The sequence below is a fragment of the Coturnix japonica genome, chromosome 7 (assembly GCF_054131305.1).
Source record: "Coturnix japonica strain WE chromosome 7, WE-NBRP24, whole genome shotgun sequence".
Classification (NCBI taxonomy): domain Eukaryota; kingdom Metazoa; phylum Chordata; class Aves; order Galliformes; family Phasianidae; genus Coturnix; species Coturnix japonica.
The window spans coordinates 16,918,465-16,936,679 of record NC_140669.1 but is presented as its reverse complement, the minus strand read 5'-3'; the positions used below and the strand labels follow the sequence as shown (position 1 = coordinate 16,936,679).

The 18,215-nt window shown below is 37.9% G+C and overlaps 1 protein-coding gene across 2 annotated transcripts in view; it reads left to right on the top strand.

Moving 5' to 3' along the window:
- GAD1 (glutamate decarboxylase 1) overlaps positions 1–18,215 on the top strand; it is a 26,047-nt gene extending 7,832 nt beyond the window's left edge. For both annotated transcript variants that reach the window (XM_085552472.1, XM_085552471.1), the window contains exons 5-17: positions 438–680; positions 1,462–1,552; positions 5,810–5,922; positions 6,827–6,942; positions 7,045–7,124; positions 7,327–7,381; positions 8,067–8,183; positions 8,338–8,402; positions 9,936–10,014; positions 10,944–11,093; positions 11,959–12,066; positions 12,363–12,452; positions 14,238–18,215. In XM_085552472.1, coding sequence (XP_085408598.1) covers positions 438–680; positions 1,462–1,552; positions 5,810–5,922; positions 6,827–6,942; positions 7,045–7,124; positions 7,327–7,381; positions 8,067–8,183; positions 8,338–8,402; positions 9,936–10,014; positions 10,944–11,093; positions 11,959–12,066; positions 12,363–12,452; positions 14,238–14,411 — 1,481 coding nt within the window. In that variant the 3' untranslated portion in view covers positions 14,412–18,215. The remainder of the gene's footprint in view (positions 1–437; positions 681–1,461; positions 1,553–5,809; positions 5,923–6,826; positions 6,943–7,044; positions 7,125–7,326; positions 7,382–8,066; positions 8,184–8,337; positions 8,403–9,935; positions 10,015–10,943; positions 11,094–11,958; positions 12,067–12,362; positions 12,453–14,237) is intronic.

The following is an 18,215-nucleotide window of genomic DNA, read 5'->3' as shown; positions in this document are numbered from 1 at the left end:
GCTGATCGTCTTCAGCTCGGCTCCAGCTGTTCCTCCGGGGTCACTCCAGAGCCAGCTCCCAGGAGGAGAGCAATTTCGGATTTAATTAATTTCCTCTTCTGTAGATCAGCAATAAACGGCCTGTGGCTGCTCGTATGGGACCGGAGATGGGGAGGGTGGGGAAGAGGTGGTTGTTGTTGGGGCTTGGATGCTTTTGGCTTCTGGGAGGCGAGCACCCGGTAGCGGTGCACTGCTACTCTTTCTCGTGGACCCTTCCCCAGCGGGCGATTGGCCCCAGCAGCCCCAGGCAGCCATAGGCTCTGCCGTCCTCCCTCCCCTCCGGCAGCGCTGAGCTGGGGCCGCGGCTCCTAGGAATCGGGAGGGCTGCGGGCGGCCGGGGGCTTTTCACCTCCGTCTCTCATTCCCTAAGCGGGAGCTGACGGCTGCTTTGCCCGCAGATTTGCTGCCCGCTAAGAATGGCGAGGAGCAGACAATGCAGTTCCTGCTGGAGGTCGTGGACATACTCCTCAACTACGTGAGGAAGACGTTTGACAGATCCACCAAAGTGCTGGACTTCCACCATCCGCACCAGCTGCTGGAGGGCATGGAGGGCTTCAACCTGGAGCTATCGGACAACCCCGAGTCCCTGGAGCAGATTTTGGTGGACTGCCGGGATACGCTCAAGTACGGGGTGCGGACAGGTGGGTTCCCGCACTGTACCGGGTCGGGTCCCGCACACGGCCGGGTGCTCTGAGGCCGCTCTCTGTCCCGAGGGACCCTCCAATCTGCCCGCTCCAATCCAGGCAATGAAACTGGTTCTCCCGGGCCCGTGCTGTCCCGCTGTTCCCTGTGCAGGGCCCGGCGCTGTTAGCGGAGCCCAGAAAAACGTTTTAAAACATAATCTCCTTCATTTGATGAAATGCGAGCTGTCTGTACCTCTGGGGAGCAATATCGTTAGGTAAATGAGAGCATAAATGACACTGAATTCGCAGTTTTTCATCTTTATGTTCGTCAGACGTTTAATGCAAGAGAATGAAATTCCGGGAACACGGGAACCCCGCAGAGTTCTGCCCGTTCCCGGGAGCCGCCTATCCAGGACCTGACGCGGTACCTGTGCGCTGGCACTGCGCTGAGCACGGAGCCCCGCTGCCGTCAGCTCTCCGCTGGCACGGCGGTGCCTTCCCCTCCCGGAGCCGCCGCCCGGGCACGGCTCCCTCGGAGGGCGGCGGGGAGGTGGTGGGGTGGCTCCTGGCACAGAGCCCCGAGTAGCACGTCGTGGCGACAACGAGCAGTGCCGGTGAGAGCTGAGGGGCTCTCGTAATAGGAACGTCCATTAACGTGGCGATAACGCTCTTAGATTTACGCAGTTGTTTAGGAAGCGCCGTCGGCGGTGCCGCGGGCGCTGCGATTTGTGGCATATGGGATAAACTCAGGGCTGCGGAGATGACGGAGCCGCTCTAAGCTGCTCTCGTTCCCTTGCAGGTCACCCGCGCTTCTTCAATCAGCTATCCACGGGGTTGGACATGATCGGCTTGGCAGGGGAGTGGCTGACATCCACCGCTAACACCAACATGTAAGCTGCCGTGTGCTAGGGCTGTGCTTAGCGGGCTGTCTCCTGCCGCGATAGGCGTGTATCGCGACAGACGTGCACTTCAGTGCTAATTACCTCATCTCCATTAGAAGTGTCTCCCCTGACTGTAACACAGAGCAAACAATTATATAAACTATAACTGTTTCACAGTCCTGATAAACCAAAATATCCCAGTGTACACGGTAAGCAAAATGTGCCAATTCTAATATAAAAATAATAATCTGATCCTAACCGAACAACTTGAAATAATTCTCATCTCTTGGACCAGTCTTACTGATCTTTTTCAGATATATATATATATATTTTTAATCATTTGTTTCTAGACTGAGTATGACTGAGTACTTGGATCTAGTCTGAGTAATTCTGCATTAGTACCCGTGAAATACAAACTATGTAAAACAATTGTTTGTTCTCCTGTTGGCTTCAGAGGTATCAGAGCTGGGCCACCACCTGTCCCTGTGCTGCTTCTGGGTGGCCTTGAAAGGGTTAAAACATATAACTGAAAGTTGCTGTGGTGATGGTGAAGGAATTGCCCAGACTAAGGTTTATTAAAGCACTAAAAATTAAGTTACATCTGAAATCTGCCAGTTTGAAAACCACCTGATTTTTCTTTACATCGAAATTATTGAAAGCTTAATTAATGAAATTAATGAAAATTAACCAATTTAACAAATTAATGAAAGGAAGTGCAAGGTATTGTGCTGAAATTGTGCAGTAACGAGCATAACCCACAAAGAAAACTTCCTGACAGTCTTTGTGCATTTATGTCTACATACTCCAGAATGTGCCTTCCCCTTTAGCCCTTTGTTGGAGCTCTTTGTTGCAGATCTGAACATGAGCTTTTTCCTCACGTCCATCCACAGGCAGGTGCTCCGTTAAGTGCAGCTGGTTATTAGCAGCTCTATCACAAGCTGTGCCTGTTCTGTGGCATTAGCACTAAGGAGAACAGGGTCAGGTGCCCCAGCCAAAGCCAACCTGCCCTTTAAAATTATAATCTTTTTGACTACTGTTGCTGCGCTATATGTAATATATTATAAAGGACTCAGGTGTAAAAGCTTTTTGGGAAAACAAAACAAATAGCAGCAGTGTACATTTAAGTAGTAAAGCAAGTATTGCAAGGTGTTGGTTTTTTTTTCTCAGTGCCGTAAGTAAAAACTAAAATGTTTCTGATTGCATTTCTGGAAGAAATTGTTGCTTAAATATTGTTCCTCTGTGTCAAAAACAAGCTTCGCAGCATTATTTTGCAGACCTTGTTCCCTTCGACTGACTGAGTTATCCTCGCTTAGCTCTTCTTTTGTAATAAATGAAATTGCACAAATATGATAAGGGAAATCAGAATTCAGCTCTGTGGCAGGCTGTGATAACCTTAGAGGTTTTGCCCCTCTTATTTTGGTTTTAATAGTATGTTGTTGAATAACTAGCTTTGTAAAGCTAAATTCTGATCCATTTACACTTTAAACAACTTATCCTGCAAATTATTTTCTGTGAACATCGACATCTATTTATTTGCATGAGGTTTACTAAATAGAAAATGGTATATTGCTCTTTTTTTTCAGCCAACCAAGGTCAACATGATGTGCCTTAAGAGTAATGCAGTAATTGCAAGTATGGTTGAAGCAAGGTTTTTGTAAAATACGAGTTCAGAGCACTGACAAGGTTCTTAACAGTGCCTGGAGTGTCTCTTTGAGCTCTGGGGAGCATACCTCTTGCTTTGAGCAGCATTCCAGCACAGAAAAGCAAGTTCTGACCTTTATCTAGGAGCAGCTTTCACCTTCCAGTTACATAACCATGTAATGCAACAGTAATGCTGGGCTGCAGTAAGAAATGCCTTCCATTTGCCATTTTTCTTTTCCGTCTCCAAACAGTACATAAAATACTAGCGTGCAGTTAGGGAAATACCTTTTTTTTTTTTTTTTTTTTTAATTTTCCTCAAGGGAATGTTGAGTAACAGAAACATCTGCATTCACTTAAAAAGTATTATATTGTCATTAGGAAATGTTCCTTAAATGTCGCTGTGAAGGCAATCAGTTAAACTGAATGTGATAAGCTCCTCACATTGACTTGGAAATAACGTAGCAATGTGCTAGTTGCACCTCAGCCACCAAGCATAGGACTTCACTGGTATCCTCAGGAGTTGCTATCACTCAGCCAGCTATGGGGATCTGTCACATAGGGGCTGGAGGGCAATAGTATGATCTGGAAGTTCCCTTTAAACATACCCTGGTAGCTAGGATGAGAGAATTATATTGATAGTATTATGCATCAGCGCTTATGAAAATGTAATGTATAAAAATGCTATATAATGGTTTATATTTGTCCTGATAAAAATGCATCTGTCTTTAGGTGAGTGAAGAATTAAGTCAGCACTGGCCACACATAAACCCATTCATTTCTTTTGTTAGTGAAGACCTGAGGCTAGTGACTATTAATTCATAGAAATATCTGTAATTGTATAACAAAACTGAAACCAATACGTTCAGTCAGGAGATTGGTTCTGAAATACATTTTCTGAGTTTTACAGAAATTTTCAGAATCATTCAAGTTTAAAACAGACACGATTTGGACTGACCTTCAGCAAGATGTGACTTTTGAAATCGTTGCCATCCTCTACCATAACTATACTGCCCTTATTACTTATAACCATCCACTGTGGCTTTTTAATTTCTTTGTCAGACTTTAGGGACTCAGAAAATAATTACACAGTAAAATCAATAGACACTGTTTTACTTGCGTTTTGGTACATTTTTAGTTTCCCATGTGATGTCTTAGTGTTTCATTAACAAAGATCTTGCTTAATATTGTGCACTTCTTGTACAAATGCTGTAGTCTTTCATCATGGGATGAACGTGCCAGGTTTCCAGGTAAAATCTGAAATGCATTTAAACTGATGGAGAATATCATGTTGACTTCAGTTTGTCTCACATATAGACTACACTGTACACCTCTGAGCTCCTGTTGGCTCCAGCTGGGCATTTTGCCTAAATAAAGGTTGGAATGTGTCTCAGATTTGCAATGTTTGAAAAAACACAGAACAAAATGAACTGTGGTGTTTTTTATACTGAGAAGGTTATAGACATCAACTGGTTTGTTAACATTGTGTCCCTATAATCATTGTTAACACCCAAATTCCAGATTGGTATTCAGCTGTCTGTCTCTGACAGTTCTGATCATGATAAAATCAAATGAAATCACATTTTGCCTCTCAAAATAGCAGTGACAGCTGTCAGCAAAGATATGAACTTCAATATTTTAAACTAAACAGTACAGACATAAGTGAAATACAAGCTTTCAGGAATAGCTTGTGCCCCTGGGGTCTGCCATAATAATTCTCGGTGTCATATTAGTGTTAAAGAAACAACATGTAAATTGTGGTGAAATTATTAACATTGAAAACAGAAATGATCATGTAGATCCAAAGTGTCAGGGTGTCACCTTCCTAAAGATTCTGTTAAAAATCACAGCGGGAATGCTTAGTTTCTTTCTGCTCCTGCATTCTTTCCCTCCCTCCCCCAATTATTTACATATATATATGATATATATTTCTTTAACCGTTATATATTTATTTATTTTCCCTTGGCATGCCCAACACTCAGTTTATTTACAGCAGTAGCAATTTATCCATGTAGCTTCCTCCCCAGAAATGGTTGTATGGCTGCCACTTTCTATCTGCAGATCTGTCGGCGACATCATGGCACACCAGGCTATGCACTGCTTTTTGCCTTCATTAAATGGATACAGCCGTTGACTGCTGTCTTGTATTTGTAATTGGTAATTAGAAAATCATCATTTATAATTACTCTTGACAGTTATTGATCACGTGGTATTGTAGAAATAAGTTGTCCTTGGAGATCATCAACAGAATAAATCCACATAATTAATTGTATTTAGACTTCAGAGACCTAGCTCAATAGTTCTAATTATGGCTGTGGTTAGCTCATTGAAGTTCACTGTTTTAATAAAGAATTGTCACTTCAGAAGACAAATGTGCAGCAACATAGCAGTCAGAAGCTCTGTGATGTTGAGTATTAGGTCTCATGTTGGTTGCAATAGAAAAGTAATTGATATTGCAGGTCTTTATTGACCAATATTTTGCATATTGTCTTCTGAGGATATTTGCTTGCATAAGATTTGCAATATCAGTTTCTCAAGTTAGGAAAATTTTTAGGAATCTGAAGCAATTGATTACATTTTTTGAATATGTATTTAATTTTGTTTGTTTTGTTTTCTTTGCTCACACAGGTTTACATATGAAATTGCCCCTGTTTTTGTCCTCATGGAACAAATAACACTTCGAAAGATGAGAGAGATTATTGGATGGTCAAATAAAGATGGTGATGGAATATTCTCACCTGGTAGGTTTTTCTCTTGTGCTCTGTCTGAACACCCACTTCTGAATGACCCCATAAGCTCTGTCTGAACACCCACTTCTGAATGTCCAAACAGCATGTCAGAGTTTTAGAAGTAGGAATTTTCCACCTGAAGTATATGCATTGCTCAAGAATCCCACAAAAAATTAAAAAGAGATTTTTGTTTTCGAGCATGTCTATGTACCATGGCTACATAGAAGGCTGGCTAGTATTTTTAAAGCTTTATTACAAACTCTGGAACATGGTTAGGCATTTAAACATCCTTTGTTGTGCCTCATTTCTTGAGGTGCTGGTCTCCAGAATCAGGTTCTGCTATTGAGAAAAAGAGACCGTGTAACTTTCAGAAATCCCAAAGTATGGTTCTGAAGTACAGGTCGTGGTTGTCTTCCCTTGAAGGTGGTATAAAAGCAATCAGCAGTTGTAGATAAGAATGGGGCCCCAGCTCAGCCTGTAAAGTGCCTCTTTCTTTAAACTCACTATGAAGGTAGCTGGAGAAACCTACCTTTTAAGCATCTGGTTCAGTATTTACAGATGAGCTGGGGTAAGTCTATACTGCATATGACTTTAGCCTCAAGAGAATTTGGTGACTTCCCATTTTTCTTACTAACAAGAAGCTGTCCTGGAAAAGCAGCACAACGGAAAATGATAGCTTTAGGAAAGTGTTGCAAAATACTAGCAATTGAAAGAGATGATAGATTAGGCTGTTGGTATAACTTTCTAGAGCATCTCTTTTATGCTACATAGACAGAAGCCATGCTTTTCAGAGATTTACTTTTCATAGTTCACTGCCACTTTCCCTGATAATGCCAGTGAGGCCTTGTGCATCTTTGGTATAATATTCATTTTTTCTTATCACTATTTTAGTATTAATTTGTTTATTCATTCACAGGAGGAGCCATCTCCAACATGTACAGCATAATGGCCGCACGCTACAAATATTTCCCTGAAGTCAAAACCAAAGGCATGGCTGCAGTCCCTAAACTGGTTCTCTTTACCTCAGAACATGTGAGCTTAACACACTGCTAATTGTTAATTTATTTATTGATGTACATTGTGAAGACACTTTGTTATTAAATGACCTCTCCGTACACATATGCTTTCCTGCAGAGTCACTACTCAATAAAGAAAGCTGGAGCTGCACTTGGATTTGGAACAGACAATGTAATCTTGATAAAGTGCAATGAAAGGTAGGATGGATGCTAATGTTTTAATATATTAAATGTGTTCATCTGTTAAATTTGTTTTAGTATACTTAGGGGCTGGTTCAATACAGTGTGTCGAGTTGCTAATCGCCTGTTGAGAAAATGCTATTAAATTATTTCAACTGTAGCTAGTATTTCTGTACGTAATCTTCAATTTTCTTTGTCTTTGTTTCTACAACAATTACAGAGGCAAAATAATACCAGCTGATTTAGAAGCAAAAATTTTGGAAGCAAAACAAAAGGTTTGTGTTTGTTGTTTGTTTTTTTTTTTAATAGTGCTTAAATATTTGGTTTAATAAAATGTGTTACCTCTTCCCTGGAAGGCTGAGGGTTCCATCAAACAAAACAATATAACAATATAGATCCTGTCTTAGTATTTTTCAGTTGTTTGATCACATATTTCTGTATTGTTTAGGGAATTATCTTGCAATGGTTTTTGTTTACTGTTTAAAGAATGTTGGCGTTGGATGTTTTTTGTTTATATATTGCCTTACATCTGTATTTTACGACTTTTTAAATTAACTTTATCTTTGGAAATACGCGGAAAAATGCTGAAAAGTGAAACTAAAACCACTTCCATCAAACTTTAATGTTAGGTTAAACTATAAAAAATCCTGTTGGATGATAATCCTAAATTTCCCTTAACTTTCAAGTGTGAGTGCAGGGCCAGTAAATGTAGCCAGTAAGCTTGAATTTGCGGCATTTATTGTTATTCCTTGCAATGAAAAATGTAACCATCTTATACAAAACCACCAAAGTTAGAGCTATCAAGATTCTTTGTGATTTCTTGACTTCTTTACACTTGCAAACTCCATAGGGTTGCAATTCAAATTTATTTCATCTGAATCAAAATTGTGATTTTTTTCACTTTTTGTTTTTCCTGAAAAAGGTTGAATTCTGTAAATAATACTGTTATTTGCATTCTAGGGATATGTTCCTCTCTTTGTAAATGCAACTGCGGGCACAACAGTTTATGGAGCCTTTGATCCAATACAGGAGATTGCAGATATATGTGAAAAATACAACCTCTGGCTTCACGTAGATGTGAGTAACTGACTGACATGGTATTAGTCATGTAACAGTGGACTTTGGTTTACATGTCTTGTCCTGAATCAAAATATTTATTAGATCCTGAATAAGTTAAATATGTTAAACTTTTCAGAATGACAGATCTTCCCTTTGGTCCTATCTCTTCCAGGCTGCTTGGGGAGGTGGACTCTTAATGTCCCGAAAGCATCGTCATAAACTGAATGGAATAGAAAGGTACTGCACCCTTTGTTAGTACTCCTGTTATTTAAACACTTTAATGAGGCACATGGCACTTCACAAATTCATGAAAAGATGAATTTTCTGGAATAAAGAATTTAAATTAACTAGAAGTATGACAAACAATTCTGCAAAAGACAACAGTGAGGTATATATACACATCAGTGAAAGCCAAGTTTCCAGCAAACTCAAAGGAAGGTAAGGCTATTGGTCAGCAAAAAATGGAGAGGAGAGTATTGTAGGCATAGTTTTTAAGGAATCATAAAGGCAAATGGTAGGTTTGAGTGTGAATTTGTGAAGATGGATTTAAGAAAACAACAAGGTATGAGTGAGAGCATGACCTTCTCTCCAGCTCTTTCAATTCAAACTTAGAAGGTGTCTTATGCCCAATCCAACACATCTTAATATGAAATTAGTATTGTAAAAACAATTTATTTTACCAACAGAAGTTTAATTGGCACACCTTCTTAACCTGCTGGTCCTCTCTGCCTAAGGAGGCTCTAGAGGGAGGGTGAGCCCCACAGGTGCACAGCCACACTATTTTTTTGCTGAGATACACTCCTATCCAGCCTAGTGCAGGTGGAGGTTGGAATTGTGTCTGGAACCTGTGTGGAGTCAGGAGCTGGACTTGATCCTTTTAGGCTCCTTCCAACCTGGGATATTCTATGGTTCTATGATTGAATTTGCACACATATAGTCTGTTAAATACCATTACGTGGTTTCCTTCTCTGTTACACACAGTGAATCGAGGGATAATGGTAATTAATAACTTGGGGTGAGGAGGCCAGTGGACATATGATGTTGGTACATTTATTTTAGCATCATCATTAAACTGTCTAGATTGATATATTAAAAATATATAATGTCTTACCTTTGCAATTAAATTAGATGATCTTGTGCATTCACTTGCATGTATGCATAAGGAGTCTTAACCTTTACACACAGAATAGTAGGATTATAAACTTTTTATAGCCTTTTAGCAGTCCATGGGCTTAGCAAGACAGCATAGAAAAGGCCACTTTTGGCTCTAGCTGGAAAAGCAGATAGGCATTCAAAGTGAGTTTTTCTTTACTTTTACATTTCCACCAACTGTTCAGCAAATAACTGTACTTCTCCAGTGCTTCAGTTTTTTTCCTTAGTTGTCTGTCCCATCACCCAGTAAGTACCTTGAACTGTACTGTTTTTGTTAGTATGGTTAGTACTGCTTCTGAAGTGGGGTTTTGGGGGGACGAAGTTGCTATTTCATCTCATCAACACATTCTGACACTGATTAGCTGTTATTAATAATAACAATATGAACTAATCAGGAGTCTGATATTTGAAGTCAACACATGAAAAACTCCTTTACTGGACAGTACAGCTGGGAAAGGAGACACAGATCTGAGACAGTAAAAATCTCTGTAGTGAAATCAGCTGGTTAAAAATTCTGTATGTTTCCAGCTCAAAGCAGATAACTAAGGCAACTCCAGGTTGGATTTCTCTTTTTCAGACCTATCTGGACACATATTTTATTTATTTATTTATTTTCAGAGCCAATTCAGTCACTTGGAATCCACACAAGATGATGGGAGTATTGTTGCAGTGTTCTGCCATTCTGGTCCGGGAGAAGGTCTGCTTTATATTTAGTAATTAAAAAGATAAAAATTTGTTAGTATCAATTGCTACTTTTCAAAAGAATAGTTCATAATCATTTGGGCTTGTACTGTTTTGCAGAAATCAGTATTCTTGTATGTTTGTTTTATTTATTTTTCTTTTGCCAAAGCTGTAAACAATATAGTTCATATCCTCAGCTGCTGGACCTTTGCATATTCTGACTGCACTACAGCTATGCTTGTGTACTTCATCTGAGCACCTCCCGCTTTGTTCCCCTCCTATATGGAATGTACAGCTGTGATCTTAGTGATTGGTCAGTCTAAACTGCTTAAATAAAATGCCTTTTTTAAAAAAATAATCTTGCCCAGCATTTTAAAAGTTTATGTGTGACATATAGGAGTTTTCTCCTTTTTCTATGTAGACTCTTATCCATAATTCATAAGTTTCTATTGTATTGTAGACCATCACTTTAAAAGCAGTGGTTGCTTAGCAAAACCCATCCAGGTCTGATCATTTTGTTTATGACCATTTAGTATTAGGTATCATAAAGCTGGACAAAATATAAAGACTTTATTTTATTTTTTATTTTCTTCATTTTCTGTAACTGTATGCAGCCCTGAGAGGATGCAACTGTAATCTACTATATAATATAATATATCATCTATTTAAGTCTTGAAACCACAGCATTATGGTGTGAACTGAACAAAGTTAGTGCTGAAAATTAAGAATCCAAATGCACTTGAGGAAGTTCTAAGTCAAACATATTAGGTTACAAAATATTGCCTGTGTCTCAGGTTTACAAAACAAGGTCCATATTTCATAATTTGTCTGTTTAGAGAACAATTCTGTATATATTTGATATACATCTTTATGTATTATAAATACATACAGATTGACATGCACATAGGCAATATGATTCATGTATGTACATATTTTTCATTACAGGGTATACTTCAAGGCTGCAATCAAATGTGTGCAGGATATCTTTTCCAGCAGGACAAACAGTATGATGTATCCTATGACACTGGAGATAAGGCAATACAGTGTGGCCGGCATGTGGACATTTTCAAATTCTGGTTGATGTGGAAGGCAAAGGTAAATCATAAAAGTCCAGTTTAAAGTTCATAAGTTATTTATTTAATTTTGATATGTAATGCAATTGAAGGCTTTTTTAATACTTGTGTAAGCACAACCTCTAAACACACAGGTACATGGTGAGGAAAGAACCATTCAGCTAGTAGAACAATGTTACCCATCCATTCATTTGGCTGAAAACGAGAAGTTTTACATCACTAGATCAAAGTTGTTCAGGAATAGTCCTGCAGCACAGCAATGAATAACAGTGTGCTTCTATTGTTTTTAATTTTTCATTCGTATGCAGAACTGTGCTTTCAAAAAATTTGATCTTCCTACTTTACTTGTTATCAGAACTCATCTTTTTAAAGGGATTATGATCTTTCAGAAGATCAGGTGCTACAAAGACCAGTAGGTAGGCAAATGACTTTAAGCAGATAGGTTTCTATTTCCTGGCTTTTTAAGATGCAAAGTTCTTGCAAGCTATTTAAATGAAACAGATTACTTCCCAAATCTCCTCTTTCAGTTGAATTTCTCTTCCATGCCTGCAGTCATTCAGCAAGAACTGGGGAAGCAAGACCTAACATTCAGATTTTTAGAAGCTGAAGAAAATAGAACTAAAGATACTATATTAAGAATATCAAAAGCCTTTCCTGTTATAATAATAGATTCTCTTAGAAACAGAACAGAACCCAGTGGCAATTACAGTATTTGGTGCATTTAGCTGCCTCTGATAATACTGATTGACTTTACTCCTAAATTGCTGGAAATAGTTTTGCTAAATATTGTATTTCTGAAGCCATTCTAGAGTGAAATCTCTCCGAAAAGATCATTACATCTGAGGAGGAAAAAGTACTCTGTAATTAATACTTTCTTTTTGAAATAGGGTACAGTGGGATTTGAAAATCAGGTCAACAAATGCCTGGAACTGGCAGAATATCTCTATACTAAAATAAAAAACAGAGAAGAATTTGAGATGGTTTTTGAAGGAGAGGTAAGTTTTCTTTCATTTAAAGCATGGGTTAAATTTACATGGAATGTAAAGCATAAAGGCTACCTGCTGAGATTCCAGGTGCCACCAGGTACTTAACTGCAGATCTGCTGGTTTTGCTATATCTTGTGTTACTAGTGCCATTGTATAAAGTCTTTTGATAGAATAACATAAATACACTGTCTCTTCATTGACTATAAAAAGGAAAATGGAGGAAAATGGGGGGGGGGGGGGAGGAGGGCCCAGACATGTTTGACTTGTATTACTTTATTGATGTATGTGTTTGGTTCTTTTTGCAGCCAGAGCACACAAATGTATGTTTTTGGTATATTCCACCAAGTCTCAGAGGCATGCCAGACTGCGATGAGAGACGAGAAAAGCTGCACAGGGTATGAGGCTTATGTTAAATGCAAATGTACAGTCTGCTATTTCAGCCCAAAGTATTCTTTTTATTAAACATAATACATCTCTGTGTTGACAAGTTCCAGATAGTAGGACAAACAGTTTCCTATTGCTATGGCTTTGGTATTTGTTTACTTTCATCTCCAGCTGGGGTTAGAGTTTTCCCTGTGGAACAAAATACAGAACACAACCAGGCTTTGTTTATGTGTTTCCTATTCCTCCTGTGGTCCAAAATGTGTATAAGAATATTTAAAAAGTAGCTAGGTACAGAAGACACCCTCATCTTGTTTGAACAGGGCAGCATTTCAGAAAGAGGAACTGAAGGGTAACTGTTCGAAAGTTCTGGGGCAGATATAGGACTCGGAAACATTCAAGTCTTTTCTCAGATTTTTGTTTTGGCTTTAGGTATTCTTGGTTAGTCATGGGTGATTTTCCACTGTTAGACTGATTACTGCATTTCAGTGAAAATTAATTTGGATTGGAAGACTTTGGGATAGTATTTTTAGAGAAATGGTAGAGGGAAATGAAGGAATTGTAGAGGCACCACCAGAGTATTTTTCTGTTACTTAGGAACTGAGGAAAGTGAAAAAAACTGTAGTAGCATTTTAGACAAATAGAAGCGGAACAAAGTAGATTTGGGAGACAACAGAAATATTTTATGGTTGTAAAAAATGAATGTATTTTTATGTATGGGAAGGAAGAAGAATGGATGAAATTGGGAGGCTTTGTGAAGGATTTTTTTGTCTTCATCACACCCAGAAAGAAAACAGATATTCCTGGGATGACCTAGCATTAGGGAAATTGCCCAAAGTAAGAGAAAAAAAAATAATAAAAGAGTTAGGTAGGATTGGGAATAGGAACGACATATTTTATTTGACCGTTGTAGTTGTTAAAGGCCATCATAAAGCATCTTACAAAACAGTTACTAACCAAGCTCTGACCTTGGCTGGCAGACAGTAGAGCAGGAGAAAAGTCTGGATGGCATAACTGGACTCACCTAATACTGCATATTAAGGCTGTTGGAATGGTATTTCTTATAAATTAAAGTGAGGAAGTGTAACAGAGGTAAATGCACAGTACTGCAAAACTGCTGGAAGGTTTCCATGGCTTATGCTAGCAGAAAATATTCCTTACTACAAAGATCTTGTTGTAAAATTTCCACTGTCCCTACCTTGTCCCTTTAGCAAGCTGACTTTGAGAATGCATACAATTTCATGAAAAGCATTTGTGGCCCTCAAAAAGTTGATTCTGGACTGAGTTTTCAAAAAACAAAACAACAACATAGGAAATACTCCCTCGTCCCTGATGTTTCTTGACATCAAATTTATGTATGTCTTTTTTATTCAAAGGCTGTAGTAAAACTGTGTGCATCCAGGTCTTCTCACTCAAATACTAAGAATGTAAGAATAATGATAATCAGCACATACAAGTTACGTACATTAGATATATTAAAATATTATGAATATACTAGAATGATGCTAGTCACTTAATTAAAAATATTTCTTAAAATATTAATATTATCATTGCTGATTTTACTTCAGATATCCAGTCTCTGAAGCTTTCCAGCTTCATCTCTCACTGATCTTATATTGCTTTTCTAAACTCTCCATTTCATTCCTTTTTGTTTTCCCTAAATTTAGACAGCTTGTGATATTCAAAGAAAAGACAAGAATTCTCAAAATCTCTTTCTCTCTCTCTCTCTCTCTTTCTTTCTCTGTCCCCCTCTCTGTCTTTTTGTCCCCCCTTCCCTCTCTCGATTTTAAATTCTAAAGGTGGCACCGAAAATCAAAGCCCTGATGATGGAGTCAGGTACTACCATGGTTGGATATCAGCCTCAGGGCGATAAAGTCAACTTCTTCCGAATGGTCATCTCAAACCCAGCAGCAACTAAGTCTGACATAGACTTCCTCATTGAGGAAATAGAGAGATTGGGGCAGGAGCTGTAGTGCAATGGCTGAGTTATTCATTTCTCTAATTCACTGTTTTCCAGTACTGGCTATTTTTAAAATCCAGTTCTGCAGAACATGTTTTGAGGAAATTCTCTTTCTATAAGTTCCAATCTCCTAAGACATCCTTAAACAGTGACAAAAACTTATAGGCTATTGAAATATATGTGTACTGGTAGATCATTTTACTGAGGGAAAATGTCTTATCTTGAAGTTGAAGTACTGTTGACTCTTAGATTGGTCTTGTTTATTGTCAGCAGGAAATTACTAAGTGTGAAAATAGAAAATTAAGAAATCTGCACAGTATATATGTACAGTATAAATATATATCTATATGTATATATATATATATACATATATATATATAAATATATAAAGAGATTATGAACTTAAGTCTAAGCCACAGCATGTTTTCCACTTTAAGAAAATTAACTTTTCCTTCAACACCTAATGATGTGGATAAATGTGCTACAGATTTCCCTGCCAGGTAAAAATAGACATATAGGAACATTTCTAAAGCGTAGATTCTTAGGAGCTAAAGAAAATGTATAACAGTATTGAATCTTGTTGTTGGTGCTTCTGTCACATATGAAACAGCAATCCCTAACAGCACCTTCGAGTAAAATAGTTGTATTTTCCCTTTAGTGTCACATCGGGGATAATAGTAGCAGAGTCATTGTAACAGGTATATTATTGCTGTATTTTTAGAGGTTAATTTGTGTAGATTGTGTATATTATTGTTAAATGACTTTGTGTAAAAGGATTTAAATGTAATAGTTTTACAGCAAGGTAATTGTTGAATTGTAGGTATACAAAATATTTGCTTATTTATATGCAGAGATTTACCATGCTGAAGAATTGTCTTGTATTTTCTTCCATTTGTAATGTATCCTATTTATATATTATTGAAGTTCTAAATAATGTTTATGGTATTTTAGTGTATTTGTGAGCCAAAGAAAAGATATGAAAATATTAGCTAACACTTTCATTTATATCCTAGTGCCCTTAAAATAATAATTTACGGATAATTTTACTGATTATAAGGAATTCTAATTGTACATAGGCTGTCAAATAATGAAATCCCCTTAATCTATTAGAAATTTCAGTTTATTGAATGTAATGTCTGACTGTCTGTTCAGTATTCTGAATGCTTTTCTAGTGAATATTGGTTGCTAACCAAGGCCCCTGTTTTTGAGTTGTATGTCAGGACTAATCTCTGTGACCATTTTAACTAAATTCTGTGGAAAGATTCCTGAAGGTCTATAGCATTTCTGTAGGAGTCTAAATGAGAGTCATTCTTTCCGTGAAATAATTCACTGTGTGTTTGGAACAAAAATTAATCTCACAATCTTTTAATACAGCTGACATGTCACAGCAATTTAAACCAGCCAGACTTTTCAGAGTATAGACACCAGAGTCATCTGCAGCTTGTTCAGTTTTAATCATTGTATAATCAATACCAAAAAGTGGAAAACTCCATAGTGAAAGCAGAATAGTGGAACAAAATGAAAATTCAATAGTTCTCTGTCTACAGAATTACTGTCACTGTGATAAATGGAATATGCTGATTTTAAACCTCTTCATATGTGACTCTAGGTCTATTATCCATGTAAGTCAATAATTATCTGGATTTCCTTTTATTCTTTTTCCCCCAAATCAGTAATAAAATTATATTATAAATGCTCAGTGAATGCACACTCTGCTGTCCTCACATCCTCTTTACTCCCCTTTATTACTGTGGAAGGACTGACAGCTACAGATACCAGACACTTCCATCCTGTAGGTCTAGTGGGTTGTCTTCTGAGGATGCTGTATCACACCTTCAGAAGGGTCAGAACAGATAGAAGGAAGAATCTGTAAAATGGTAAATGGTGTACTGTGCAGTACAGCCTTTCCAGCTTTTCATAGGAGAGTTGTTCATCCCTCTTCCACAGCATAGTATTTATTTTATTAGGTTACTTTCGTTAATACAGCACAGTTGGTATCTTACTTTCTTCATCTTAGGCATTAGCCTTCTTTAATTATACTGCTGATATCTTGCTTTGCTTTTACCAGTTAACATTTTTCATCCGCAGTGAAACCTGAGGTCTGCCATGCAGAAGCAGTCAGTGTGAATACTGACTTCAGTAGCAACTTTCATAACACTAACTGCTATTCTTTATAAGCTCTTTAGCAAAACCATGTGGTCTGTCACTGGAAACTGTTTTTAGGAGTAGGAAGAAGTTTGCTTTGAAGGGAAGGACCTTGTGGCATTTCAATTGAAAGGCTTCTGTGGGAGATCTGGTCTCTCACAACTTCTCACTTTATTTGAAATCCAGCCACAAAATGTTGAAGGATTTCCCTCAGTCGTTGTGGTTTATGAGAAACAATATGAACTAGGATAGTCTGCATAAGGACAGTTAAATGCTGACCTTACTTTGCTCCCTTGTCAAGTTAACTCACCAAATGCATTACTAAAGCTGTAAGATCCAGCTTGTCCATAAATCTCTAACATTAATATTTTAACCTCATGGATCTGGTATCCAGTTCATCATCTCAATATTATAGTAATTGTACTTGAAATTTTATGTTCCTTAGAAGTGTTTAAACTAAAGAGAATTATCTGATATAACTGACTGTCAAACCACAGGACAGACTCTAATATGGTTTACTGGCATTCATACAACTAGGTTTGTGCAGTCCTGTGATGTAGTCAGAAATAGAACTAGATCTCCTCAGCACATTCTGTGTTTTGCTCACTGCTTCTTTTAGTGAAGTGTCTTGCTTTCTGCAGGTAAGAAGCATCAGAGGTTGTAGCTGTTGCCACTGATCCAGGAGGAAGTGGAGCTCATTCAGCTTGCCTCAGAAATGAGTCAGTTAACACAGAGGTGTCTTCTCTAAAGACAGGCACTTTGAATCCATCTTTCAACACTCTGAATTTTATCTTGCCTATGTGCAGTGTTGTGTCTTGTCACAGGCGATACCCACAATTACTTTTTTTCTTGTGAAGCTTTAAATTGTAATACTGGGCACAGGGCTTGTAATACTTTCCAATGTTAGCTGATTTTGTCTAGGAGTTGAAACTCTAAGGTTGCTTCCAACCCAAGCCATTCTATGATCCTATGATTCATCAGTAAGAAAACTCATCTGTGTTTTCTTCCCAGTAGGTAATCTCCATGTGAGTAATATCTTGCTGCTTCTCAAACAAAATGTTACCTGGGATGTTCCTGTTTTTTTAATCCATACACTATTGACTGTGAGAGTTCAGGAGGTATGGATATAAAGAAATATTGACTAATTCAAAGCATTACTATTACAGGTGAGTAACTTCGCTCTTCTGAGGTTTAAAATACACTCTAAGGAAGCAATTTTGTCTTTTAAGTTACACTGACAATCACTGTAATTTGGGATGGGTGAATTAAGATCAAATAAATAATAGGCAAGTGTTAGGCTGAATTTATAGTCACAGAATTTGTGAACTGAAGTAATTTTTATGGAAATGGCTGATCGTTAGATGAAAATCAGCAGCAGCTGTTGATTTTGAATGAGAAAAATTCTGATTATATTACTAATGGTACTTAGTAAGACTGAGAAGATTGTTAGATTATACCAGTTGTTGCAAACAGGCAGAACCAGGGGACTTGGTAGTAGCCCAGGATTTTAAAATCATCGTTACTCAATTGATAAACTGTTTTTAGAATGGTGACAAATACGAAGAGATTTTTTAAATGGAATCTCTGTTTTGTGGTTAAAGAAATGTTGAAGATGTAAAGAAGATATGCAATGCAGTTTAAATTTTTCAATAAAAGTTGATCTTAAAACTGT